This window comes from Rhincodon typus, chromosome 8 (genome assembly GCF_021869965.1).
Source record: "Rhincodon typus isolate 14 chromosome 8, sRhiTyp1.1, whole genome shotgun sequence".
NCBI lineage: Eukaryota > Metazoa > Chordata > Chondrichthyes > Orectolobiformes > Rhincodontidae > Rhincodon > Rhincodon typus.
In genome coordinates this window covers 112,183-138,621 of record NC_063339.1, presented here as the reverse complement: position 1 = coordinate 138,621, position 26,439 = coordinate 112,183, and the positions used below count along the sequence as shown (strand labels likewise).

Below are 26,439 nucleotides of genomic sequence, written 5' to 3'. Positions count from 1 at the left end.
CATTCACTCCTGCCCGCACCACCCCTACCTTCTCCCTCCCCAGCACCGCCCCCACCCACTTCTCCCTCCCCAGACTGACCATACATGTCCGGGCTCTGCCAGGCGGTAGAAACGGCTGAGGAAGGACAACGCTGTAACCAGCAAGAGAAGGCCCTGAGCCCCGAAGCCGCGCTCCCTGACCATCCTGGGCTTGGAGCGAGGAGCCTCGATTACCAGTTGCTGTGCCTTCCGCTGGTTTAAACACCGGCTCCGCTCAGGCGCTCCTGCGAACATCGATAAACCTCCGTTTCAGAGTCCGCCGCAGGCCTCATCTCCACGGCAACCGCACTCTAAGGAGGGGGCGTGGATTCACCAGCGCAGCCAATCGGCAGGCACCAAGGAAAGCTACACCAATCAGCAGTCAGCAGGACGAGCCTACAAATCAATGGCTAGTATGATGGGACACCACCAATCAGCGGCGAAGGATGTATCGATGTCTGTACATCCCTTCTCTGTGCAGGTTGCTCCCTCCCTCCCTCCCTTCCTTCCTTCCTTTCAACTTTTCTAAAACAGGTTGCAATATCTGTCCCTGCCAGCAAGTGCCTGCACCCAGTCAACATTGTTCATTCCCGTGATAGTAGGAACTGCAGATGCTGGACAATCTGAGATAACAAGGTGTAGAGCTGGATGAACACAGCAGGCCAAGCAGCATCAGAGGAGCAGAAAGGCTGACGTTTCGGGCCTAGACCATTCATCAGTCGGATTTCACAAGCTTCAAAATCTCCCCTCCCCCTACCGCATCCCAAAACCAGTCCAGCTCGTCCCCGCCTCCCTAACCTGTTCTTCCTCCCACCTCAAGCCACACCCCCATCTCCTACCTACTAACCTCATCCCGCCCCCTTGACCTGTCCCCTCCCTAACTCCCCACCTACACTCACCTTTACTGGCTCGATTCCCGCCTCTTCGATCAGAGGAGCAGGAAGGTTGACGTTTCCGGCCAAGACCCTTCTTCAGAAATGGGGGAGGGGAAGGGGGTTCTGAAATAAACAGGGAGAGAGGGGGAGGGGGAGGCAGATAGAGGAGAAGATGGGTGGAGGAGACAGACAAGTCAAAGAGGCGGGGATGGAGCCAGTAAAGTTGAGTGTAGATGGGGAGTCAGGGAGGACGGACAGGTCAAGAGGGCGGGAAGAGGTTAGTAGGCAGGAGATGGGGGTGGGGCTTGAGGTCCCCACCTCCCTAACCTGTCCTTCCTCCCACCTATCCCCTTCTCCCAAAAAAAATCCCACTTCCTCAGACAAAGGGGGTGGGCATGGGTACCCGCATGGGCCCAAGCTATGTCTGCCTCTTTGTAGGTTATGTAGAACAATCCCTCTTCTGTAGCTACACTGGCCCTAAACCCCACGTCTTCCTCTGTTACATTGATGACTGTATTGGCGCTGCCTCATGCTCCCATGAGGAGCTCGAGTAGTTCATCCACTTCACCAACACCTTCCACCCCAACCTTAAGTTCACCTGGACCATCTCTGATAGCTCTCTCTCCTTAATGGACCTCTCTGTTTCCATCTCTGGCAACCACCTAGAAACCGATATCCATTTCAAGCCCACTGACTCCAACAGCTACCTAGAATACACCTCCTCCCACCCACCTTCCTGCAAAAATGCCATCCCCTATTCCCAATTCCTTCGCCTCCGCCACATCTGCTCCCAGGATGAGGCATTCCACTCCTGTACATCGCAGATGTCCTCGTTTTTCAAGGACCGCAAATCCGCTCCCCCCCCGCCCCCCACAACGGTCGAGAACACCCTTGACCGTGTCTCCCGCATTTCCCGCAACTCATCCCTCACACCCCCTCCCCGCAATAACAACCAAAACAGAATCCCCCTCGTCCTCACGTACCACCGCACCAACCTCCAGATCCAACGCATCATCCTCTGACACTTCCGCCATCTGCAATCCGACCCCACCACCAAAGACATTTTTCCCTCCCCACCCTTATCTGCTTTCCAGAGGGACCACTCTCTCCGGGACTCCCTTGTCCGCTCCACACTCCCCTCCAGCCCCACCACACCCGGCACTTTTCCCTGCAACCGCAGGAAGTGCTACACCTCCCCCCTCACCCCCATTCCAGGCCCCAAGAAGACTTTCCACATCAATCAGATGTTCACCTGCACATCTGCTAATGTGGTATACTGCATCTGCTGTTCCTGTTGTGGCCTCCTCTACATCGGGGAAACCAAGCGGAGGCTTGGGGACCGCTTTGCAGAACACTTACGCTCGATTCGCACTAAACAACTGCACCTCCCAGTCGTGAACCATTTCAACTCCCCCTCCCATTCCTCAGACGACATGTCCATCCTGGGCCTCCTGCAGTGCCACAACGATGCCACCCAAAGGTTGCAGGAACAGCACCTCATATTCCGCTTGGGAACCCTGCAGCCCAATGGTATCAATGCGGACTTCACAAGCTTCAAAATCTCCCCTCCCCCACCGCCTCCCTAAACCAGCCCAGCTTGTCCCCGCCTCCCTAACCTATCCTTCCTCCACCTATCCCCACCTCAAGCCCCACCCCCATCTCCTACCTACTAACCTCATCCCGCCCTCTTGACCTGTCCGTCCTCCCTGGACTGACCTATCTCCTCCCTAACTCCTCACCTTTACTGGCTCCATCCCCGCCTCTTTGACCTGTCTGTCTCCTCTCCACTATCCTCTCCTCTATCCATCTTCTATCTGCCTCCCCCTCTCTCCCTATTTATTTCAGAACCCCCTTCCCCTCCCCCATTTGTGAAGAAGGGTCTCGGCCCGAAACGTCAGCCTTCCTGCTCCTCGGATGCTGTGGAGTTTGCACATTCTCCCCATGTCTGCATGGGTTTCCTCCCGGTGCTCCGGTTTCCTCCCACAGGCCGAAAATGTGCAGGCTAGGTGGATTGGCTATGCTAAATTGCCCATAGTGTTCAGGGATGTGTAAATTAGGTGGGTTTATAGGAGGATGTGTCTGGGTGGGAAGCTCTGAGGTTTGGTGTGGACTTGTTGGGCCGAAGGGCCTGTTTCCACACTGTAGGGATTCTGTGATTCTATGTACACCTTATCTTCTGCTTGAGCACCGTACAGTCTGGAGGACTCAACATCGAGTTCCTTAATTTCAAATAAACTTCGCACCCATCGCCTGGCTTCCTTTCCAGTCCCACCTCCTCCCTTCCATTCCACTTTCTGACCCTCCCTTCCAGCCACCAACCTGATTCATCCCTCCCATCAACCAACCAGGTTGTACCTACCACCAGTGTCCACCTATCACCACCATTCCGGTGCCCCTCTCTCACCAGGGGTCACAGTATGAAGAGTCGGGGTGCATGACTTATGATGGAGATGGGAGATATTTTTTCACCCAAAGAGTGGTGAGCCTGTGAAATTCATTAGCACAGGAAGTATTTGATGCCAAAACATTGAATGTATTCAAGAGGCGACGAGATATAGCTTGGTGTGAATGGGATCAAGGGTAAAGGGGAAAAAGCAGGATTACGCTATTGAGTTGGACAATCAGCCATGATTGTGAAGAATGGCGGAGCAGGCTCGAAAGGCCATCCATTCCAGTCCCACCCCTTTAAACAGAGCCCCGCCCCTCCACCGCGAGGTCCCGTCCCTTCACACAGAGCCCCGCCCCTCCACCCAAAGCCCTGCCCCTCCACCCTGAGTTCCCGCCCTGCAACCCCTGGTCCCGCCCCCAGCCGGAACCCCGCCCCACCCAGGGTCCTGCCCCTCCAACTAGGGCCCCGCCCCTCCACCGCGAGGTCCCGCCCCTTCACACGGGGCCCCGCTCCTCCGCACAATTCCCTACCCCCACCCGGAGCCCTGACCCCACCCCGGGCCGAGCCCCTCCATCCAGAGCCCCACCCCTCCACCCTGAGGTCTCACCCTTCTAACCCCCAGGTCCCACCCCCGGCCCCTAGCCCCGCCCCTCCATTCCCAGGTCCTGCCGCTCCACACTGAGCCCCGCTTCCCCCCCGAGCTTCGCCCCTCAATCCCGAGTCTCCCCTTCTCCCCTCGCCCGGTCAGTGACGGTGCGGGTTCAGGGCTGGAATCGGACCGGAAGTTTGCGGGATTGGGCGGTGAGCTTGCTGTCGGTTCTCGGCGAATCTCCTCCTCAGGCCCGGGCCGCGTCTGCTGGTGATATTCCTGGGATCAGCTGGGAGGGGCCTTCGCTCCGGGCTTCATCCTCCCCCCGCTCTGCTCCCCTCCCTCAGGATCTCCCTCGTCCCCGGGCTCTCTCCCCCATTCCACCGCCTGCCCTTGTCTTCCCTTCCCTCTTTCCTGGTCGTTGGTGTGTGGCCCCCGGGGTTTGGCTCTGCCTGAGGCTATCTCCGAGTCCTGCCCTATTCTCTTTGCAGCACCAGTTGCGGAGATGAGCCCAGAGGAAGAGTTTGGAAGCTGTTTGGAAAATGCAGAGAGCTGGATGCGGATGATCCAGGAGCGCTTAGAGGCCACTGACAATGTCCAAGGACCAAAGGCTGCTTTAGAAAACAGACTGAGAGAGTCTGAGGTGAGGAAAACAGCTGGAAAAAAAAAATTACACAGGGCTGAGTCTAAGTGACATTACCCTGCCCTGTCAGTCATTGGGGTCTGCTTTCAGGTTCCTTCTGCCTGTTCAGATTGGTGCATAATATTCTGTGGTATGATTTTGAAGAACAGCAGTGGAGCCACCCTTGTGTCCTTGCCAGTATTATAGTATTCTTAAAAAAATGTAGGCTAAATATGTTGTTTTGTGATGCTAACACAGTCAAAACAAGAGCAGGATCAATATTCTTGTGTGGTCTGTGTCCCAGACTCTGGGCTGTTCAGTGCAACTGTACCCAGTGTACTCCTTTCACCACCAATGCTCAGTCGCAGCAGTGTGTGCTATCTACAAGATGCACTATAGAAATTCACCAAAAATCCTCAGACAACAGATTTCCAGAAGGCATTTGACAAGGTGCCACACCAAAGGCTGCTACATAAGATAAAGTTGCACGGTATTACAGGTAATGTATTGGCATGGATAGAGGATTGGTTGACCAGTGGATGATGATGGAATAGTTTAGGTTAGATGGGCTTCAGATTGGTTTCACAGATCGGCGCAACATCGATGGCCGAAGGGCCTGTACGACACTGTAATGTTCTATGTTCAGTAGAAAGCAAAGAGTAGAGGTAAATAGGTGTTTTTCTGGTTGGCAGCCAGTGGCTAGTGGTGTGCCTCAGCGATCAGTGTTGGGACCGCAATTGTTTACAATTTGCATAGATGTTTTGGAGTTGGGGACTAAGTGTGGTGTGTCAAAATTTGCAGATGACACTAAGGTGAGTGGTAGAGCAAAGTATGCAGAAGACACTGAAAGTCTGCAGAGGGATATAGATAGTCTAAGTGAGTGGGCAAAGGTCTGGCAGATGGAGTACAATGTTAATAAGTGTGAGGTCATGCATTTTGGTAGGAATAACAGGAAAATGGACTATGTTTTAAATGGTAAAAAATTGCAGCACGCTGCTGTGCAGAGGGACTTGGGTGTCCTTGTGCATGAATCGCTAAAAGTAGCATTGCAGGTGCAGCAGGTAATTAAAAAGGCAAGTGTAATTTTGTCTGCCATTGCTAGAGGGATGGAGTTTAAAAACAGGGAGGCTATGCTGCAGCTGTATAGGGTCCTGGTGAGGCCACACCTGGAGTACTGTGTGCAATTTTGGTCTCCTTACTTGGAGGGGGTGCACAGGAGATTCGCTTGGTTGATTCCAGAGTTGAGAGGGTTGGATTATGAAGAGAGACTGAGTAGACTAGGATTATACTCATTGGAATTCAGAAGAATGAGGGGAGATCTTATAGAAACATATAAGATTATGAAGGGAATACAGAAGGTGGAGGCAGGGAGGTTGTTTCCGCTAGCAGGTGAAACTAGGACTAGGGGGCATAGCCTCAAAATAAAGGGAAGCAGATGTAGGACTGAGGTCAGGAGGAACTTCTTCACCCAAAGGATTGTGAATCTGTGGAATTCCCTACCCAGTGAAGTGGTTGAAACTACCTCGCTGAATGTTTTTAAGGCAAGGCTAGATAAATTTTTGAACAGTAAAGGAATTAAGGGTTATGGTGAGTGGGCAGGTAAGTGGAGCTGAGTCTCATACAGATCAGCCATGGTCTTATTAAATGGCGGGGCAGGCTCGAGGGGCCAGATGGCCTACTCCTGCTCCTAGCTTCTCAACCCACAACCTCTTCCAACTAGATAGACAAGGGCAGCAGATACACCAGCATCTGCAGTTCTTTTGGTTTTTATTTATAAGGACATGAGCCAAAGGCAGGTATATGGAGTTAGGCCACAGATCAGTCTTGAATTCATCGAATGGTGCAACAGGCTCAAGGGGCCTACGCTATTGCTATGTTCCTATCACTTTAGGATTGGAGGTAGTGTATTGAGAGAGATATAAAACTGGTTGGCATGCTGGAAACGAAGAGTAGGAATAAACAGATCATTTTCCAAGTGCAGGCAGTGAGTACTGGGGTACCACTGTGACCAGTGATAGGACCGCAGCTCTACACAATATATATATTAATGATTTAGATGAGGGAACTACCCGTCATATTATGAAGTTTGCAGAAGGTGAAAAAGCAGGGTGGCAGGGTGAACTGTGAAGAGGATGCAGAGACGTTTCAGTATGATTTGGCCAAGTCAAGCAAGTGGGCAAATGCATGATAGCCACAGTATAATGTGGATAAATGCGAGGCTATTGACTTTGGTCGAAAAAATTGCGGACGGTTTTTTGTCTGAATGGTGATAGATTGGGAAAGAGGGAGGTGCAATGGGATCTGGGTGTCCTCGGACACCAGTCCTTAAAAGTATGCAGGTGCAGCAGGTGATGAAGAGGGGAAATGGTTATTTGGTCATCAGAGCAAGAGGATTTGAGGATAGGAGCAGGAATGTCTTGCTACAATTGTACAGGATCTTGGTGAGACCAAGTCTCACCCGGAGTGTTGTGTGCACTTTTGGTCTCCTTATCTGAGGAAGGGTGCTCTCGCTATTGAGGGGGTGCAAAAAAAGGTTTACTAAACTGTTTACTTCTTCCCCTCCTACACATTCTTCATACATACCAACCCTTTCTTAGCTACAATCCGTTCTGCTTTTGTTTTCTGATTTGTGATTCTTTAGTGTTTTTTTCACCAGACTGATTTGGGGTGGCACGGTGACTCAGTGGTTAGCACTGCTGCCTCACAGCACCAGGGACCCGGGTTCGACCCCACCCTCGGGCGACTGTCTGTGTAGAGTTTGCACATTCTCCCCGTGTCTGTGTGGGTTTCCTCCGGGCGCTCCAGTTTCCTCCCACAGTCCAAATGTGCAGGGTAGGTGGATTGGCCATGTTAAATTGCCCATAGTGTTCAGGAATGAATAGATTAGGTGGTTATAGGGGAATGGGTCTGGGTGGGATGCTTTGGGGTTCGGTATGCACTTGTTGGGCTGAAGGGCCTGTTTCCACACCGTAGGGATTCTATGATCTATGTTTCTATGATTCGAGGGATGATTCACGATTTGCCAGGAGAAACTGGATTGGCTCATAATCCCATAAGAAATGGGAACGGGAGTAGGCCACCTGGCTACTCAAACCTACTGTGCCATTCAGTTAGATCATGGCTAATTTTTACATGGACTCGGCTCCACTTACTTACTCACCCACTCACCACAACCCTTAATTCCGTTACTGTTCAAAATCTATCTGTGCTTTAAAAATATTCAACAAGCTAGCCTCAACTGCTTCACTGGGCAGGAGATTCCACAGTCCAAAGATGTGCAGGCTAGGTGGATTAGCCATGGTAAATGTGGGGTTATGGGGATAGGGTAAGGGGGTGGGTCTGGATGGGGTGCTCTTCAGAGGGGCAGTGTGGACTCAGTGGGCTGAATGGCCTGCTTCCATTACTGTAGGGAGGCTATCATTTAGACTCTCAACCCTTTGGATGAACAAGTTCCTCCTCAACTCAGTCCTAAATCTGCTCCCCCTTGTTTTGAAGCTATGCCCCCTCGTTCTAGTTTCACCTGCCAGTGGAAACAACCTCCCTGCTTCTATCTTATCTATTCCCTTCATAATTTCAACTTTCTATAAGATTCTCTACCCCACCCCTGGCACCACCCCCCCCCCCCCCCCCATTCTTCTACATTGCAATGTGTATAATCTCAGTCTACTTAATCTCCCTTTGTAAGCTAACCCTCTGAACTCCAGAATCAATCTAGTGAACTTCATGTGCAGCTCCTCCAGTGCCAGTACCTCCTTTCTCAAGCAAGGTGACCAAAACTGCACACAGTACTCCAGGTGCAGCCTCACCAGCACCCTGTACACCTGCATGAAGAAGTTGTCCCTCAGGTCCTTCTTAAATCCTTCCCCTCTCATCTTAAACCTATGCTGTCTAGCTTTCGAATCCCCATCCCTGGGAAAAAGACGATATGCATTCATCCTATCTATGTCCCTCATGATTTTATACACCTCAATAAGGTCACCCCTCATTCTCCTACGTTCCAAGGAATAAAGTCCTATCCTGGCCAACCTCTCCCTCTAACTCAGGCCTACTAGCCCTGGCAACATCCTCGTAAATCAAGAATGGTGTGTATATGGAACGGGCTGCTAGAGAAAGTGAATGAGGCAGGTACAATTGCAACAATTAAAATACTTTGGATAGATACATGGATGGGAAGGGTTTAGAGGGATATGAACCAAATGCGGGCAATTGAAACTAGCTGAGTGGGCACCGTGGGCAGCATGGACCAGTTTGGCTGAACAGCCTGTTTCCATGTTGTATTACTCCATGACTCTAAGTAATCGAAGTAATGGTGTCAAAACAGAACAATAAGGAAGATTTTACAGATACATAACAGTATGGTGGGATTACATGTAGCACGACATGAACCCAAGATGACGGTTGAGGCCGTCCTCGTGTACGGAACTTGACTGTCAGTTTCTGAATGTGATTCTGCATTGTCATGAATGCTGGAGGATACTTACCTGAAGTTCAGAGGCTGAAATGTCCTTGACTGTTTTAAGTGTTCCCTGGCTAGGATGGATCACTCCTGCCTGCTGATTAGTGTGTAGTGTCTGTTCATCTACTGTTGTCACTTCTGCATGGGCTTGCCACTATATCATGCCTTGGGGAATCCTTTCCTGCAGAGTATGAGAGACAGCATTTTCTAAGTTGCATGAGTTTGTACCACTTCCCTGCTGCTTGATGTACCTACGTGTGTTGATAGTTTCCATGTCAATGATCTGACAATCTCTGTCTTGCACATATTGTCATGGCAGGTTGTGTGCAGTGTCGTGGTTGCTGTTCTGCTTAATACTGTAGTTTGCTATGAACTGTGGTCTGTTTGAGGTTAGGCAGCTGTTTGAAAGTGAGTAGTGGAGGTATAGGGGTGACCTTGGCGAGATGTTTGTTATCATTGACATGCCAAAGCCTGCAAAGGACATAACATAGTTTCTCTGCTCTGGGGAAGTACTGGATGATGAGGGGTACTCAGTTGGTCGTAACCCGTATTTGTCTTGTGAGGAAGTCATTGCAGATTTTCACTGTGACACATTGGAAATGTCGATCAATCAGTTGAGCATCTGTTGGTTCCCATCTTGTTTCTCCTTGTCTGAGATGATGCTCTGTATATACAGGGCTTGTCCGTAGGGGATAGCTTCTTTAATTTGTTTAGGATGAAAGCCAGAGAAGTGAACCTCATGATGCTATATTGCAGAATCACCAAGCAGAGACTGATTGCCAAGTTCTGTACCCATGAGAACGGCCTCAACCATGATCTTGGGTTCATGTTGCGCTAAATGTAACCCCACCAAATTGTTCTGTGTTTGTAAAATCTTTCTTACTGTTCTGTTTTGACACCATAACCTTGATTACTTATGATTATCTCTCTACCTTAATTGGTTTGTGCAGTTTTGGATTACTTGTTACTTTGGTTAAACCCTCATCATGCAACTCTGACACCTATCGTGTTATTCCGCTCACAAGCATTCCAGTTAATTGGTTTGTCTCTAGAACCATCTTATTTTTAATTATTTGTAATTATCCCTCTGCCATAATTAATTGGTTCAGAGGTTGTCCCTTCGCTTGTTATTCAGCTGTTGATATTTTACTCACACTGTTTGAAACTCTTGGTCACCTGCAACGACTTGTTATTCAGCCTGTCGACTCTCCACTCACACCATTTGTACTATCTTTTGACACGCTTAAGTACCTGGAGTTATCTTGCCATTATCTCTCTGCCTCTACATTGTGTGCCTGTGCACCTCCCTCCACTTCAGCTGATGAAGGTGCAACACTTTGAAAGCTTGTGATTTTAAATAAACCTGTTGGACTATAACCTGGTGTCGTGCAACTTCTGACGAATGTTATAGAAGCAGTACAGAGAACGTTCACTGGACTTTTTCCTTGAATAAAGTGTTAGATTATGAGGAAAGGTTGGATTTATAACCGTGCGTGTTAAGAAGAATAAAAAGTATTATTACTGAAACATAAAGGGACTTGTTGGGGTGGATACTGGGTAGATGTTTCTTCTTGTGGGGGAGACCAGAACAAGGGCACAGTTTAAAAGTAAGAGGTCTGTCTTTTCAGGGAAGATGAGATTGTTTGGCTGTTGAATTCTTCCCCCAAAAAGTGCAATGGATGTTCGGTCATTTAATTTATTCAGGGCTAAGAGAGTACCTCAATGGACAAGAGATTCAAGGGTATTCAGGGGTATACAGGAGAGTGAAGCCAAGACCACAGCTGAATCAGCCTTCAGCCTGTTTTAAGGGTGAAGTAGGCTTCAAAGCCTGAATGGCCTAAGAACGCAGGAAATTGAGGCAGGAGCAAGCCTTTGAGTCCATTGGGTCTACACTGCCATTGAGTCAGGTCATGGATGATTATCTATCTGTGCTGTTTTTCCCCTATTATGTCCACTTCTCTTGATGAAAGCTTTAGCTTATGAACAGATAAAAACCAAAAGAACTGCGGATGCTGTAAATCAGGAACAAAAACAAAGTTGCTGGAAAAGCTCAGCAGGTCTGGCAGCATCTGTGAAGGAGAAAACAGAGTTAATGTTTCGGGTCTGGTGACCCTTTCTCAACTGATGGTGGCTGGGAAAACGTTAGTTTATACGCAGAAAATAGGGAGGCGGGTAGGGTAGAGAGTAAACGATAGGATAGAGCCCAAAGAGAGAGAGAGAGACAGTTGGACAGACAAAGGATTTGCTAAAAATCAGGCTGGGAGGGTGAGTAGTTGTTAATAGGGACTGTTAGTGACTAACAACAGGGGGTGTGTAGTGGCACGCTATGTGGTAACAAGGCTCGGTGTGTGGGGTGGGGGGCTGAGCCATGGGAGAGTTTAGGCCCTAAAATTATTGAACTCAATATTGCGTCTGGAGGGCTGTAGGGTCCCCAAGCCGAAAATGAGGTGTTATTGCTGCAGCTTGCGTTGGGCTTCACTGGAACACTAGCAAGCCAGAGACACAGATGTTGGCCAGGGAGCAAGGTGGTGCATTGAAGTGGCAGGCAACAGGTAGTTCAGGGTCTTTTTTGTGAGCAGAATGTAGATGTTCTGAGAAACGGTCGCCATGTCTACGCTTCATTTCCCCAATGTAGAGGGGACCACATTGTGAGCAGCGAATGCAGTAGACTAGATTCTGGGAAGTGCTTCACCTGGAAGGTATGTTTGGACCCTTGGATACTGGGAAGGGAGGAGGTAAATGCGCAGGTGTTGCACCTTTGCTGGTTACAGGGGAGGGTGCCATAGGACTGTGGTGAGGTGTTGAGGGTGAAGGAAGTGTGGACCAGGGTGTCCCGGAGGGAATGGTCCCTGCGGAAGGCAGACAAGGGAGGGGAGGGGAATATGTGTCTCGTGGTGGTATCTTGCTGGAGGTGGTGCAAATGGGGTCTGATGATCTTCTGGATGTGGATGCTGGGGGCGGGGATGGTAGGTGAGGATAAGGGGAACCCTATCGTTGTTGTGGGAGGGAAGAGAAGGGGAGAAGGCAGAAGAGCGGGTGATGGGTCAGACCTGGTTGAGGGCCCTGTCGAAAACGAAGCTGGGGAATCCTCGGTTGAGGAAGAAGGTGGACATTTCAGAGGCTCCCATGTCGAAGTTGGCCTCATCTGAACATATGCGACGGAGATGGAGGAACTGAGAGAATGGGATGGAGCCTTTACAGGAAGTGGGTTGTGAGGATGTATAGTCCAGGTAGCTGTGGGAGTCAGTGGGTTTGTAATGGATATTAGTGGCCAGTCTAGCCCCGGAAATGTCGAGGAACGGAAGGGAAGAGTCAGAGATAGACCAGGTGAAAGTGAGGGCAGGGTGAAAATTGGAGGCGAAATTGATGAAGTTTTCCAATTCTCGACGAGGGAGGGAAGCAGCACCGATGATATCATCGACGTATCGGAGTAAGAGTTGGATGCCCAAAGAGTTGTGGGTGGGGGCCGGAATAGGACTGGAACAAGGAATGTTCCAAGTACCCCACGAAGAGATAGGCATAACTAGGGCCCATGCGGGTACCCATGGCAACCTATCTTGCCTGAGAGGAGTTGAAAGAAAAGTTGTTGAGGGTGAGGACAAGCTCTGCAAAGCGGAGGAGGGTGGTGGTGGGTGGGGATGGTTCAGGTCTTCGCTCCAGGAAGAAGCAGAGAGCCCTAAGACCCTCCTGGTGGGAAATGGATGTGTAAAGGGATTGCACATCCGTGGTAAAGAGGAGGTGGCTGGAGCCGGTAAACTGGAAGTTTTGAAACCGACGTAAGGCGTCAGATGAATCATGGATGTATGTGGGTTGGGATTGGACCAGGGGGAGAAGACTGAGTCAAGGTAGGAAGAGATGAGTCTGTGGAGCACGAGCAGGCTGGAACAGTGGGTCTGCCTGGACAGTCCTGTTTGTGGATTTTTGGCAGGAGATAGAAATGAGCTGTGCGGGGTTAGGGTCTATTAGTTTAGAAGCGGAGGTGGGGAGATCACCGGATGAAATGAGATCCGTAACCGTAGTGGATACAATGGCCTGATGTACCATGGTGGGGTCATGGTCCAGGGGAAGGTAGGAGGAGGTATCCGAGAGCTGGCACTCAGCCTCTGCAAGGTAGAGGTCAGTATGCCAGACTACAACAGCACCACCTTATCGGCAGGCTTGATGACAAAGTCAGGGTTAGATCTGAGTGCATGGAGTGCAGTCAGTTTGGAAGGAGATAGGTTGGATTTGTTGAGAGGGGCAGTGAAATTGAGGCGACTAATGTCAAGTTGACAGTTCTCAATGAAAAGATCGCGTGCAGGTAAAAGACCAGAGGGAGGGGTCCAGGTGGAGGGAGAGTGTTGGAGTTGGGCAAAGGGGTCTGTGGGACAGGGAGTGGACTCTTGTCCAAAGAAATGAGCACGGAGGCGAAGACGGCAGAAGAAGAGTTCGGCGTCATGTCGTGCCTGAAATTCGTTAAGGTGGGGACGCAGAGGAATAAAACTGAGTCTGTCTTTCTCTCTCTTTGGGCTCTATCCTATCGTTTATTCCCTACCCCACCCACCTATTTTCTGCATATAAACTGATGTTTTCCCAGCCACCATCAGTTCTGAGGAAGGATCACTGGACCCGAAACGTTAACTCTGTTTTCTCCTTCACAGATGCTGCCAGACCTGAGCTTTTCCAGCAACTTTGTTTTTGTTAACTTATGAACAGGTTGGGCCTTTACGGATTGGAATTTAGAAGAAGTGGTGATCTTATTGAAGTCTATACTCCTAATCAGTCTTACATTCAAGTAAGCAATGTGCTCGATCATTTGTTCTATTATCTTAGGTTATCTTAGCAGAAGAGCCTGAAGGGAATCTCCGACTGGGAAGGGCGCTGGTGAAGGCAGAATCTCTCCTTCAAGGCAGAAGTGACGATGAGAAGCATGAAATTCATGCGGCAATGAAACATATTAAAACCCTGTGGGAGGATACTCAAATCAATATGGCCCATTGTCACAGGTAGTGTCTCTTAAAACCTGAAGGAAATATTACAAAATTACATAACTGTTACATTAAGACCATTTGGCCCTTTGTATCTGCACCATCTCGGTGAACGTTTGTGCCACCATTTCAGATGGTGATTGCAGATTTGTTACTCTGCATTCTTCCCACCAGTTGATCTACAGATTAGAACATGTGATGTAATGATATACCTAAATTGATTTTGTCTTTGAACTCTCTGAAATATCCTCTTTCTCAAGTATTCTCCTTCACCAAAAATACCACCTCTTCTCCTCTTCCTTCCCTATATTTTCTGAACATCTCGGAAGCAGTAATATTTGACACTCATATATGCAGGCTCTTGATGCAAATCTCCATTATTGCCACAATATCATAATCCCGCATAGCAATCTATGCCTGTAATTCCCCAATCTTATTGACTATACTCCCAAGTATTTACATACGTAACCTCATTTAAACTGCATTATTTTACTGCCTTACTCCATCTTTACATATTTACTAACTATTCTCTATTCTAGTGCTATCTACCATTACTAGCATTTTGTGTGCACTGGTATCACTTTCTAATATTCTATCCTGGTTGCCACACCCCTGCTGAGTTCTGAGGAAGGATCTCCGGACCCGAAATGTGAGCTCTGATTTTGTCTTCACAGATGCTGCCAGACCTGCTGTGCTTTTCCAGCAACTTTGTTTTTGTTCTTGTTTTTGCCCCTGCTGAGTTAGTTTGAAGCCTTCTTAATAGTACCAGCAAAACACCCAGAGGGAGCACAGTCCTGGCTCTATTCAGATGCAGCCTGTCCAGCTTGTACAGACACCATCTTGGCCAGAGTCAGTCCCAATGCCCCAGAATGAAGCCCTCCCTCCTGAACCATCATTCCAGCCACATTTCATCTGTCTTATCCTCCTATTTCTCCACTCATTTGCACATGGCAGTTGGAATAATCCAATGGTTACTATTTTTGTGGTTCTGCTTGCTAATTTTTTGCCTTGCTCTCTGTTTTGAATTGCAGGACCACATCCTCCTTTGTTAATACCAATGTGAACCATGACCTCTGGCCTCTTGGTAAAATGTCCTGCACATGTTCTGGGACATCCTAGCACTTTTTGCCCTTCCCTTCTGTACAGCTGAGCCATCTGAGGAGTCACAGGCTTGGCTCTTACTGCGTTTGTCCAAGGAACCATCATAGTGGCTAATATCCAGAACGGGGAATCAGTTTGAGGGGGTGGACTTGAGGAGATTCCTGCACTACCTCCCTGTTCTCTCGGTTTGCCTGGCAGTCATTACTATTGCCTCTTGCTCAAGTTCAGAATGTTAAAGTTTTGTTTAGGGTTTCCCTGCTCTTGTGGCATAACAGTTTCTTCATTGACAGGTTAAAGGCATACATCGTCAAACAGTTTTTACACAAACAGGAACAATGTGAGACATTGGGATTAACACAATTTTCTTGTTCTCTTACAGTCGGATTGAATGGGTTTTGCTGCACTGGTCTGAGTATTTGAAGGCGAGGGAAGATTATTTTCTTTGGTTGATGAATATGAAACAAAAGCTGGAGCCCGATCTTGAATTACAGCTTGGTCTCAAGGAGAAGAAATTACAATTAAGCCATCACACAATCCTACTCAGTAACATTTTGAACCAGGCTCCTCTGCTTGAGCGACTCATCCAGGAATCTGGGTCCTTATTTGCAAAGACTGAAGATGAGACCGTCAATGAGGCAGCGCAGCAGATATTAAAAGCTGATCATGAAGCACTTGAGATGAAAGCAAAGGTTGAATATGCTACTGTTGTTTGTATAGTTGTCTGTGTGCCATTTGTCTGTGCACATCTCTCTCCCTGCATCTGTGAGCACTTCTCTCCAGGTTGCATTGGGCAAGATGGCCAGTTTCTGTGTTGTTTAAGTGTCTGTTTAATTCTTTGCACAAGTGCGTATGAAAAAATTAGCCAAGGAAGCTCAGCTGTATTAACTTTGGTTAGACCCCAGCCGAATACTGTGTTCAATTCTGGCAGGATTGTGATGGAATGCTCTTTGTTTGCTTAGATGGTTGCAGCTTCTGCAAGAAGTTTGACATTATTTCTCAAAGGCAATGAAGGTTGGGCAATCAATGTTGGCTGAGCAAATGATGCCCACATCTCATTAGCATTCCATGAGCACTGTGGCAAAAGATCAGTAACCAGAATATAGATTAAAGAAAATTTGCAAAAGACAAGAGGCTTCGTGAGATTTTTTGTTTTGCCAGTGTTGTGCAAAGTTTGGCAGAGAGTAGGAGAAGTATTTTCCAACCTGGAATGGGTAGGGTTGCTGGCAATACCAAGAGGTAATAGCTGGATAAAGAATAAACTGATGGTGAGTTTTCCTGTTTCAGGAAAAGGTGAAGATTTTGGAAGCAATTGTACAAGAGCATCAACAATATGCAGACAGGCGGGAGAAATTCCAGAACTGGCTGCAGTGCATGAAGGAAAAAATTAACAACTTCAACACGTGCACAGGCGACAAGAATCAGATGGAGAGATCACTTAGAGAGCTAAAGGTAAATAATCTGAGAATGTACAATTAGAAATGCTTCATAACTGAGATGCCCTGGGTATGATTATAATTTGATGGAATTTTGGTTTTACATTGAGGGAGAGAATTGTCTTTTTAGTCATTCATGAGGTGTGGGCGTCACTGGCTGGATCACCATTTATTGCCCATCTGTAATTGCCCATAGGGTAATTAAGAGACAACCACATGGTGGGGTGGGGAATGAATGCTCGCCCAGCCTGCGTTCTGTCAATTAATTTTCCAAAAAAAATTTCTGAGAGTCTGGAGCCCCATGTAGGCCAGATGGCAGGTTTCATTCTCTGAAGGGCATTAGAACAGGATGGGATTTTCCTGACAATCGTCAATGATTTCATGGTTGTCATTAAACTCTTATTTCCAGAATATTATTGAATTTAAATTCCACCATCTGCCTTGGTGGCATTCAAACTCTGATCCCCAGAATATGACTTGGATCTCTGGATTAATTGTCTGCGAGAATACCATTGGCCATTGTCTACCCCTGACTGAAGCCTTGTGTTTCATATTTAAATAAGGGGGTGATGACAGTGCTGGGTAAAGTGAGCTGGGAAGCCAGGTTAAGGGATACATCACTATAGATATTATCAATGATATTTAATGAGATGTTTCACAAAACTCAGAGGGAAGGGGGCTGCTCAAAAAAGCACACTTTCATTTTGAGTTTAAAATTGGCACAACTTTGCCAGTTCTGTGGTCAGCAAGGACACTTCAGAAGGAGATGTCATGCCACAGATCCCATCTCGAGTTCAGGCCCCGGAGTAGGGCTTGAAACCACAACCTTGTGATTTAGAGGTGAGAGTACAACCCACCTGCAGAGATGATTTTCAATGTCATGACAGAGGGAGCTTGGAGAAGCAGGGATCTTGGCTTGCTTCTCCACAGATCCCTGAAGGTGGCAGGAAAGGTTAACAGGGTAATTATAAAGGCATACAGTACACTTGCCTCTATCAGTCGTGGCATTGAGTATGAGAGTACGGAGGTTAAACTGGGGCTGTGCAGAACTTTGGTTAAGCCACAGGTGGAGTACAGTGTGTAGTTCTGGTCACCACACTGTAGGAATTGCACAGGCTTGGGTCATGGGAGATTCGCCAGGACATTGCTTGTATGGAGCATTTTCGCTATGAAACAAGGCTGGACATAGTCTGGTTTAAAAAAAAAGAACAGAATAGAATCCCTATAGTGTGGAAGCAGGCCATTCATCCCATCGAGTCTGCACCGAACCTCTGAAGAGCATCCCACCCAGACCAACACCCCTACCCTGTTCCTGTAACCCTGCATTTCCCGTGGCTAATCCACATAGCCTGCACATCTCTGGACTGTGGGAGGAAACTGGAGCACTGGGAGGAAACCCACGCAGACACAGGGAGAATGTGCAAACTCCACACAGACAGTCGCCCGAAGGTGGAATGGGTTGTTTTCCTTGGAGCAGAAAAGGTTGAGGGAGGACTTATTTTTTTTCTTCTTTATTCATTCACGGGGATGAGGGACATCGCTGGCTAGGCAGCATTTATTGCCCATCCCTAATTGCCCAGAGGGCAGTTAAGAGTCAACCACATTGCTGTGGGTCTGGAGTCACATGTAGGCCAGACCAGGTAAGGATGGCCGTTTCCTTCCCTAAAGGATATTAGTGAACCAGGTGGGTTTTTCCAACAAGCAAATATGGATTCACAGCCATTGTTAGATTCTTAATTCCAGATATTTATTGAATTCAAATTCCACCGTCTGCCGTGGTGGGATTCGAACCTGGATCCCCAGAATGTTATCTGGGTCTCTGCATTAACAGTCCAGTGATAATACCATTGGGCCATCGCCTCCCACTAAGGTGTACAAGGTTATGAACGACATGTACAGGATGAATGAAAGTAGCTGTTCCCTTTAGTTGAAGGGTCAATAACAAGTGACCATAATTTTAAAGGTGAAAGGCAGGGGGTCTCGAGGGGATTTAGGGAAAAACCTTTTAGTGTGGTGGGAATCTGGAAAGCACTGCTTGGGAGGGTCGTTGAGGTGGAAAACCTTGCAACCTTTAAACAGTGTTTGATTGAGCATTTGAAATGTCATAACATTCTAAGCTATGAGCCTAGTGCAGGAAAGTGGGACTAGTGTAGTTAGCGGTACTTTTTGGCAGTGCAGACTTGATGGGCCAAAACAGAAAACAAGCAGCATTAGGGCATTCAGCCCTTTGAGTCTGTTCTGTCATCCAGTATGTTCACAGCTGATCATGCATCCCAGTTCTCTGTTCTTGCTTACTCTCCATAACCTTTATCCTATTAGCTCTAAGAACTATATCGAACTCCACCTTGAAAACCTTCAATGTTTTGGCTTCAACCGCTTTCTCTGGCAGAGAATTCCGCAGGCGAAGTAATTTCTGGGTTAAGATATTTTTCCTTATCTACACCATATCCTTAGGTTGTGGACTCCCTACTAATAGATCATCCTTCCTGCATCTCTTGAGTCCTGTTTGAATTTAATAGGTTTTGATGAGATTTTCCTCATTCTTCTCAACTCCAGTGAATCTATTATCTCCTCAGCTGTAGAGATGTACAGCAGGGAAACAGACCCTTTGGTCCAACTTGTCCATGCCGACCAGATATCTTAGATTAATCTAGTCCCGTTTGTCAGCATTTGGCTCATATTCCTCCAAACCTTTCCTATTCATATACCCATCCAGATGCCTTTTAAATTTTGTAATTGTACCAGCCTCCTCCTCCACCTGTGGCAGCTAATTCCATACACGTGCCACTCTCTGCATGAAAAATTTGCCGCTGATGTCCCTTCTGAATCTCTCCCCTCTTACCTTAAACCTATGCCCTCTTGTTTTGGGGATAGTAGGAACTGCAGATGCTGGATAATCTGAGACAACAAGGTGTAGAGCTGGATGAATGGAGCAGGAAAGCTGACGTTTCGGGCCTAGACCCTTCTTCAGAAATGGGGGAGGGGAAGGGGGTTCTGAAATAAATAGGGAGAGAGGGGGGAGGCGGATAAAAGATGGATAGATTACGAGAGAGTTGCAGTGGGAGAAAGATCCACTGAGGTCTTTCTGGAGGGAGGAGGGTAACTTCTTCAAGGTAGGCATCCTTAGAAGAGGCTTTGCAGTGGGGTTAAAATTGTTAGTTTTGGATTGCCCTACCCTGAGAAAAAGACCTTGGCTATTCAGCCTATCAATGCCCCTCATGATTTTATGAACTCATACAAGGTCACCCCTCAGCCTCTGATGCTCCAGGGACAATAGCCCCAGCCTATTCAGCCTTTCCCTGCAGCTCAAACCCTCCAACCCAGGTAACATCCTTGTCAATCTTTTCTGCATTTTTTGATGTTTAACAATGTCTTTCCTATATCATCGAGACCAATGTCCTGTATAGCCACAACATAATCTCCCAACTCCTATACTCAATGCACTGACCAATAAAGACAAGTGTACCAAACGCTGCTTTCAGTATCCTGTCTACCTGCGACTGAAATTAATTAATCTCAATTAATTAATTTCCGTGAGGAATGTAAGGAAAGTAGGAAATTACCCAAGCAGGGAATTAGGAGAGCTAGAAGGGGCCATGAAATGACCTTGGCACGTAGGGTTAAAGAGAATCCCAACGCATTTTATAGATACATGAAAAAACAAAAGGATAACTAGGGAGAAGTTAGGACCACTCAAGGATAAAGGAGGGTACTTATGCTTGGAGGCAAAGGAACTGGGTGAGATCCTAAATGAGTATTTTGAGTCAATATTCACCCATGAGAAGGATATGAAGGATAGTGAGATTAGTGTGGAGCATGCTAATATGCAAGGGCATTTTGAGATCAAGAAAGAAGTGGTGTTGAGTCTCTTGAAGAGCATTAAGGTGGATAATTCCCCAGGGCCCGATGGTATCGACACCAGGTTATCAAAAGATGCAAGAGAGGAGATTCCTGGGGCCTTGACCAAGATCTTTGTATCCTCATTCACCACTGGAGAGGTCCCGGAGGACTGGCGAGTAGCTAATGTTGTTCCTCTATTTAAGAAGGGAAATAGGGATAATCCAGGAAACTCTCTAGACTGGTGAGTCTCACAACGGTGGTTAGGAAGCTATTGGAGAGGATTCTTCGGGATAGGATTTACCCACATTTGCAAAAACATAGCCTAATTAGGGACAATCAGCGTGGCTTTGTGCAGGACAGGTTATGTCTTACTAACTTGATGGAATTTTTTGAGGAGGTGACCAAGGTGATCGATGAGGGTAGAGCAGTGGATGTTGTTTACATGGATTTTAGTAAGGCTGTCTCGACAAGGTCATCCAGAATATTAAGGTGGATGGGATTCACGGTGACTTGGCCACGTGGATTCAGAATTAGCTTGCCCATAGTAGACAGAGGGTAGTGGTGGAAGGGTGTTGTTCAGGCTAGAGGTCCATGACAAGTGGTGTTCTGCAGGGATCTGTACTGGGATCTCTGCAGTTTGTGATTATATATAAATGACTAGGATGAAAATGTATACGGGTGGGTTAGTAAGTTTGCCAACAATACAAAGATCGGTAGAATTGTGGATAGTGTAAAAGGTTGTCAAAGGATACAGCAGGATATAGATCAGTTGCAGTTACAAACGGAGAAATAGCAGATGGAGCTTAATCAGGGTAAGTGTCAGGTGCTGCACCTTGGGAGATCAAATGTTAAGGAAAAGTGTACACTTAATGACAGGACCCTGAACAGCACTGATGTACAGAGGGATCTTTGCGTTCAAGTCCGTAGCTCCCTGAAAGTGGCCACTCCAAGTAGATGGGGTGGTAAAGAAGGTGTATGGCATGCTTGCCTTTATTGGTCGGAGAATTGAGTACACGCATCAGGATGTCATGTTACAGCTTTATAAGAGTTTGGTTAGGCCACACTGAGAGATTTGCATTCAGTTCTGGTCACCACATTACAGAAAGGATGTGGAAGCTTTGGAGAGGGTGCAGGAGAGGTTTACCAGGATGCTGCCTGGATTAGAGGGTATGAGCTCTTAAGGAGAGGCTAGAAAAACTTGGGTTGTTTTCTCTGGAACAGTGCAGGCTGAGGGGAAACTTAATACAAGTTTATAAAATTATGAGATGCATAAATAGGGTTGGTGGTCAGAATTTTTTCCCCCAGAGTTGAAATGTCTAATATTAGGCAGCATGCACTTAAGATGCAAGGGGTAAAGTTCAAAGGAGACATGAGGGGCAAGTTTTTTTTTAAACAGAGTGTGGTAAGAGTCTAGAATGCACTTCCAGGGGTGGTGGTGGAGGCAAATACAATAAAAGGCATTTAAGGGTCTTTCAGATAAGCACAAAAATATGCAAGGAATGGAGGGATATGCACCAAGAACAGGCAGAAAGGATTAGTTTCGTTTGGCGTCGTGTTTGGCACAACATCATGGGCACAGGGCCCTTTCCTTGCTGTACAATTCTATGTTCTATATTCTACATTCTGAAGAATGGTTATCAGACCTGGCACGTTAACTCTGCTTTCTCTCCACAGATGGTGCCAGACCTGCTGATTTTTTTTCCAGCAATTTTAGTTTTTGTTATGTAGGTAAAGACTATTTCCACTGGTTGGCTCATTTGGGACAGTGGATACATTACCAAAGATTAAAGCTAGAATTACAAGAGTGAAATCAAAAGTCACTTGTACATACAAAGCATAGTAGAAGTTTGTAACCTTTTCTGAAAATAGAAATTAATGCAAGATCAGTTATTAAAAGTTTTAATTTATATTAAAATTCAGGCAGAGTATTGTTTGCCATAGGTTAAAAGATATGTACCAAAAGTATATGCAGTTAAATTGCAATCAGCAATTAGTTGGATGGTAGGACATGTTCTAAGAGCTGCTTGACCTCCTGTGGATTGCAGATTCCAAATTCTTAGACTTTGTGCTTTAGATGCTTTGATTAACCTGGATTTAACTCCATTGCTGTATTCACAGGAACTGAGTGATGCAGTCGGCAGCAAAAAAGGAGAGCTGGACAATCTGCAGGTTCAGGCCACGGCTGTAATCCTCAATACATCTCCTTTAGGTGCTGAGCACATCACCAAAGACTTGGAAGAGCTGAGGGCAGACTGGAATAGTCTGAGGCTGAGGTGCCAGCAAGATCAGGAGCCACTGAAGCTTGGACTTCATTCTGTGCTGGAATCCAAGTCAAGGGCTGAGCAGCTGGAGAGAGAAGTTGCCAAGTTCGCAGAATGGCTACAGAGCTTAGATTTGCAGCCCCCAGATGATGATGGGATGGAAACTGCATGGTGCAAATGTCTTGTAAGTTAGAAATTAAATCATATAATCATAAAATTCGACTGGAATGAGACCATTCAGTCAGTTTCCAGCTGAGCTAGTCTAATTGACATACCCTCCCCTAGAGTAATTTTATTTTCTCTTCAGGTAATTAAGCAATTCATTTTGAAAGCTATGTTTGAATTTGCTTCCACTGTACTCTCAGGTAGTGCATTCCAGTTCTTAAGTACATGTTGAGCTTTCTTATTGCCTTTCTCCTGAAATAGGCATCTTGCACTTCCTGAGTACTGGACTTGAAATATTAGCTCTGTTTCTCTCGTCACAAATACTGCCTGATCTGCTAAGTGTTTTCAATGTTTCCTGCTTTTATTTCAAATGTTAAGTATTTGCAGTATTTCCTTTTGTATTAATTTTCGAGATCCTGCTCTCCCCCTTCCTCCCCAACCCCCTCCAATCCATGCACTGGTCTGAAATGGGACCACTTTTTGTCCTTTGCACCTGGTACTCAGCTCAAAAACAAAATTTCTTATTTGGAGTTAATGTTTCAAAAAAGGTGCTGATGACTCAACATTGCAGAGTATAAAGTGTTCGGAATGGATAGGAATGCATGAAGGGTGGGTGGGATTGCTGTACTAATTAACAGTATGGCACTTCAAAAAAAAAACATAATTTATGACGATTAAGGTCGAAACAGAATGAGTATGGACTGAGGCAGGAGGTAAGGGGATAATAACATGAATCCATAGACCACTACAAGGGGAAGATAAGTGTAGCAAGGAAGAAGCAGCCAGGCCTATACAAATTAGAGTGAAGGCTAGATATAGAATAATGATTTGGGAGCTGTCAGCTTCTCCAAATAACCTGGCAAACAAGCAGAAAGAGTGAGTGAACCTTTTTCAGTATTTGCATAACTTGCGTCTTACTCAATTCTTACGAAGGCAAGAAGGAAAAAAACACTCTTGGATCAAAGATTGGGAAATGGCCAGGGAAGAAAAAAGAAGGCACTTTGGAGGAGTATCCGGTCAGGAATGATTATAACATATAGTTTAAGATAATGGGAAACAGCAAAATGGTGATGTTAATCGATTAGAAATCCCAGAGCCTGGTCAAATGCTCCAATGCCATGACTTTACATCCCACCTCAGTAATTGGGTATGTAAATTAATAGATTTGGAATGAAATATACAGTCTGATGAATAATGATGAAATCAGATCGTGATAAGTGTCCATGTGATTCATTGAAGACATTAGAGGTTTCCATTTTTTTGGTTCGTGAAACGTGGTGTTGCTGGCTAGACCAGCATTTATTGTCCAAACCCTGGTGAAGGAGCTGGGAAATTGGCTACTAAATTGCAGCAGTCTGTGGGCTGTAAGGATGCCCATAGTGCTGTGAGGGAGAAAATTTCAGGATTTTGACCGAGTGCAGGAATGGTGATACCGTTTCAAACCAGGATGGTATGTGGCTTTGAAGTCAACCTGCAGGTGGTGTTGTTCCCATGTACTTGTTGCCCTTCCCCTTGCCCTAATCCTTGTAGGTGTTACAGGTTGCAGGTTTAGAAGGTGCTGTTGAAAGAGCCTGGCTAAGTTACTTTCATGCATCAGGAGATGGTGCACATAACTGCAATTGTGTTGTTATGAAGGGAGTAAATGGTGAAGGTTAAGGTGGCTGATGGAGTGCCACTCAAGCAGGCTGTTTTGTCCTGGATGATGTCACAATTCTTGAGCCATCCAGTTAAGTGGGAAGTGTTGTATCATACTCCTGACTTGTGCATTGTAGATGGTGGACAGGCTATCAGAAGTCAGGAGTGAATAACTTGCTGCAGAATTCCCAGCCTCTGATCTACTGTTGTAGCCACAGTATTTATGTGGCTGGTCCAGTTTCTATTTAGTTTTAACCGCTAGTATAGTGGACGCCTCAGCAATGGTAATGCCGTTGAGCGTAAAGAGAGCATGGTTAGATTCTTTCTTGTTAGAAATGGTAGTAGTCTGGAACTTGTGTGGTGCGCGTGTTACTTGCTACTTGGACATTGTCCAGGTCTTGCTGCATTTCGACATGAACTGCTTTAGGACTTGATGAATTGTGAAAGGTGCTGAACGTTGTGCAGTCTTCAGCGAAGATCTGTCAGATTTCGGACCATAAGACATACATGCAGAAGTAGACTGTTCAGCCCAACAGGTTTTCTCTGCCATTCAATTAGTTTGTAGCTCATTTGAGAATCCTGAACGGCACTTTGCTGCCTTCTGAGATTATGACCTCTGGTCCCAGACTCTCCCACAAGGAGAAATAACCTTTCTGTGTTTACCCTGTCAAGTCTCCTACGAGCTTTGTCAATAAGGTCACGTGTCAATATTCTAAGTTCCACCAGCTCAGTCTACTCAACCTCTGCTGGTAAAGACAGTTCATCCATCTATGGGATCAGCCCGGGAGGCAATGGCCTGGTGGTATTTTCACTGGACTGTTAATCCAGAGACCCAGATAATAATATTCTGGGGACCTGAGTTCGAATCCCACCATGGCAGATGGTGGAATTTGAATTCAATAAATATCTGGAATTAAGAATCTAATGATGACCTTGAATCCATTGTCGCTTGTCGGAAAAACCCATCTGGTTCATTATTGTCCTTTAAGGAAGGAAACTGCCATCCTTACCTGGTCTGGTCTACATGTGACTCCAGACCCATAGCAATGTGCTTGACTCTTAACTGCCCTCTGGGCAATTATGGATGGGCAATAAATGTTGCCTAGCCAGCGACGCCCCCATGAATGAATTTTTTAAAAAAGCCTAGTGAGCCCTCTAATGGACTGCTTCCAATGTCAAAATATCGTTCTATAGATAAAGGACCCCAAAACTGTTCACAGTATTCCAGCTGCGGTCTGACTAGTGCCTTGTATAATTTTAGCAAAACCTCCCTACTTTTATACTCTATTCCCTTTAAAATAAGGCCAACGTTCCATTTGCCTTCTGTATTAACTGCTAAACTTGGGTGGTAGCATCTTGTGAATTGTGTGCAAGAGCTCCCAAATTGCTCTATTTTCTGCAGTCTTTCTCCATGTAACTTATATTCAACTGCTCTATTCAACAAGCCAAAGTGCATAACCTCTCATTGTCTCACGTTATATTCCGTCTGCCAAGTTTTTGCAACTTTTGACCTTAACCTGTCTATATTACTCTGCAGCCTCTGTGTCACTCTCACCACTTGCCTTTCCATTTATTTTTGTTCTGCAAACTTGGCAAAGTGCTTTCACTTTCCTCATTCAGGTCATTAATAAATACTGTCAGTAATGGTGGCCCCAGCACTGATGACTGTGGCACACCACTCATTACAGGTTGCCATCCTGAAAATGCATCCCCCATCCCCAACCTTATCCCAACTTTGCCTTCTGTCTGTTAGCTAATCCTCTATCCATGCAAATATATTATCTCAAACAGCTTGGGCTGTTATCACAACCAACATTCTTGACCAGCAACTGAACAGGACCAGCCAAATAGATAGAGTGGCTATCCAAGATTAGGTCAAGACTAGGAATATTGAGGCAGGTAACTTGACTCCTGTCTCCCAAAGCCTGTCCACCATCTACAAAACACAAGTCAGGAGTGTGATGGAATCCTCCAAACCTGCATGGATGAGTTTAGCTCCAACATTACTCGAAGCTTGGCACCATCCACAGTAAAGCAGCCCACTTGATTAGTACCACTTTCCACATTCACTCCCTTCACCACTACCGT

The 26,439-nt window shown here is 46.6% G+C and overlaps 2 protein-coding genes across 3 annotated transcripts in view; one reads left to right on the top strand and one right to left on the bottom strand.

Annotated features, from left to right (window-relative positions):
* Positions 1-328, bottom strand: part of pomt2 (protein-O-mannosyltransferase 2) — a 145,457-nt gene extending 145,129 nt beyond the window's left edge. The window contains exon 1 of the mRNA XM_048600344.1: positions 80-328. Coding sequence (XP_048456301.1) covers positions 80-273 — 194 coding nt within the window. The 5' untranslated portion in view covers positions 274-328. The remainder of the gene's footprint in view (positions 1-79) is intronic.
* A 3,556-nt stretch (positions 329-3,884) lies between these two features.
* The window catches only part of syne3 (spectrin repeat containing, nuclear envelope family member 3), a 91,477-nt gene continuing 68,922 nt past the window's right edge, over positions 3,885-26,439 (top strand). Inside the window, exons 1-6 of one of the 2 annotated variants that reach the window (XM_048599781.1) lie at positions 3,885-4,083; positions 4,363-4,514; positions 13,762-13,934; positions 15,397-15,706; positions 16,302-16,466; positions 22,409-22,735. In XM_048599781.1, the coding sequence (XP_048455738.1) occupies positions 4,377-4,514; positions 13,762-13,934; positions 15,397-15,706; positions 16,302-16,466; positions 22,409-22,735 (1,113 nt within the window). In that variant the 5' untranslated portion in view covers positions 3,885-4,083; positions 4,363-4,376. Of the gene's footprint in view, positions 4,084-4,362; positions 4,515-13,761; positions 13,935-15,396; positions 15,707-16,301; positions 16,467-22,408; positions 22,736-26,439 lie in introns of those variants that run through there. The other variant, XM_048599783.1, reaches the window with a different exon arrangement.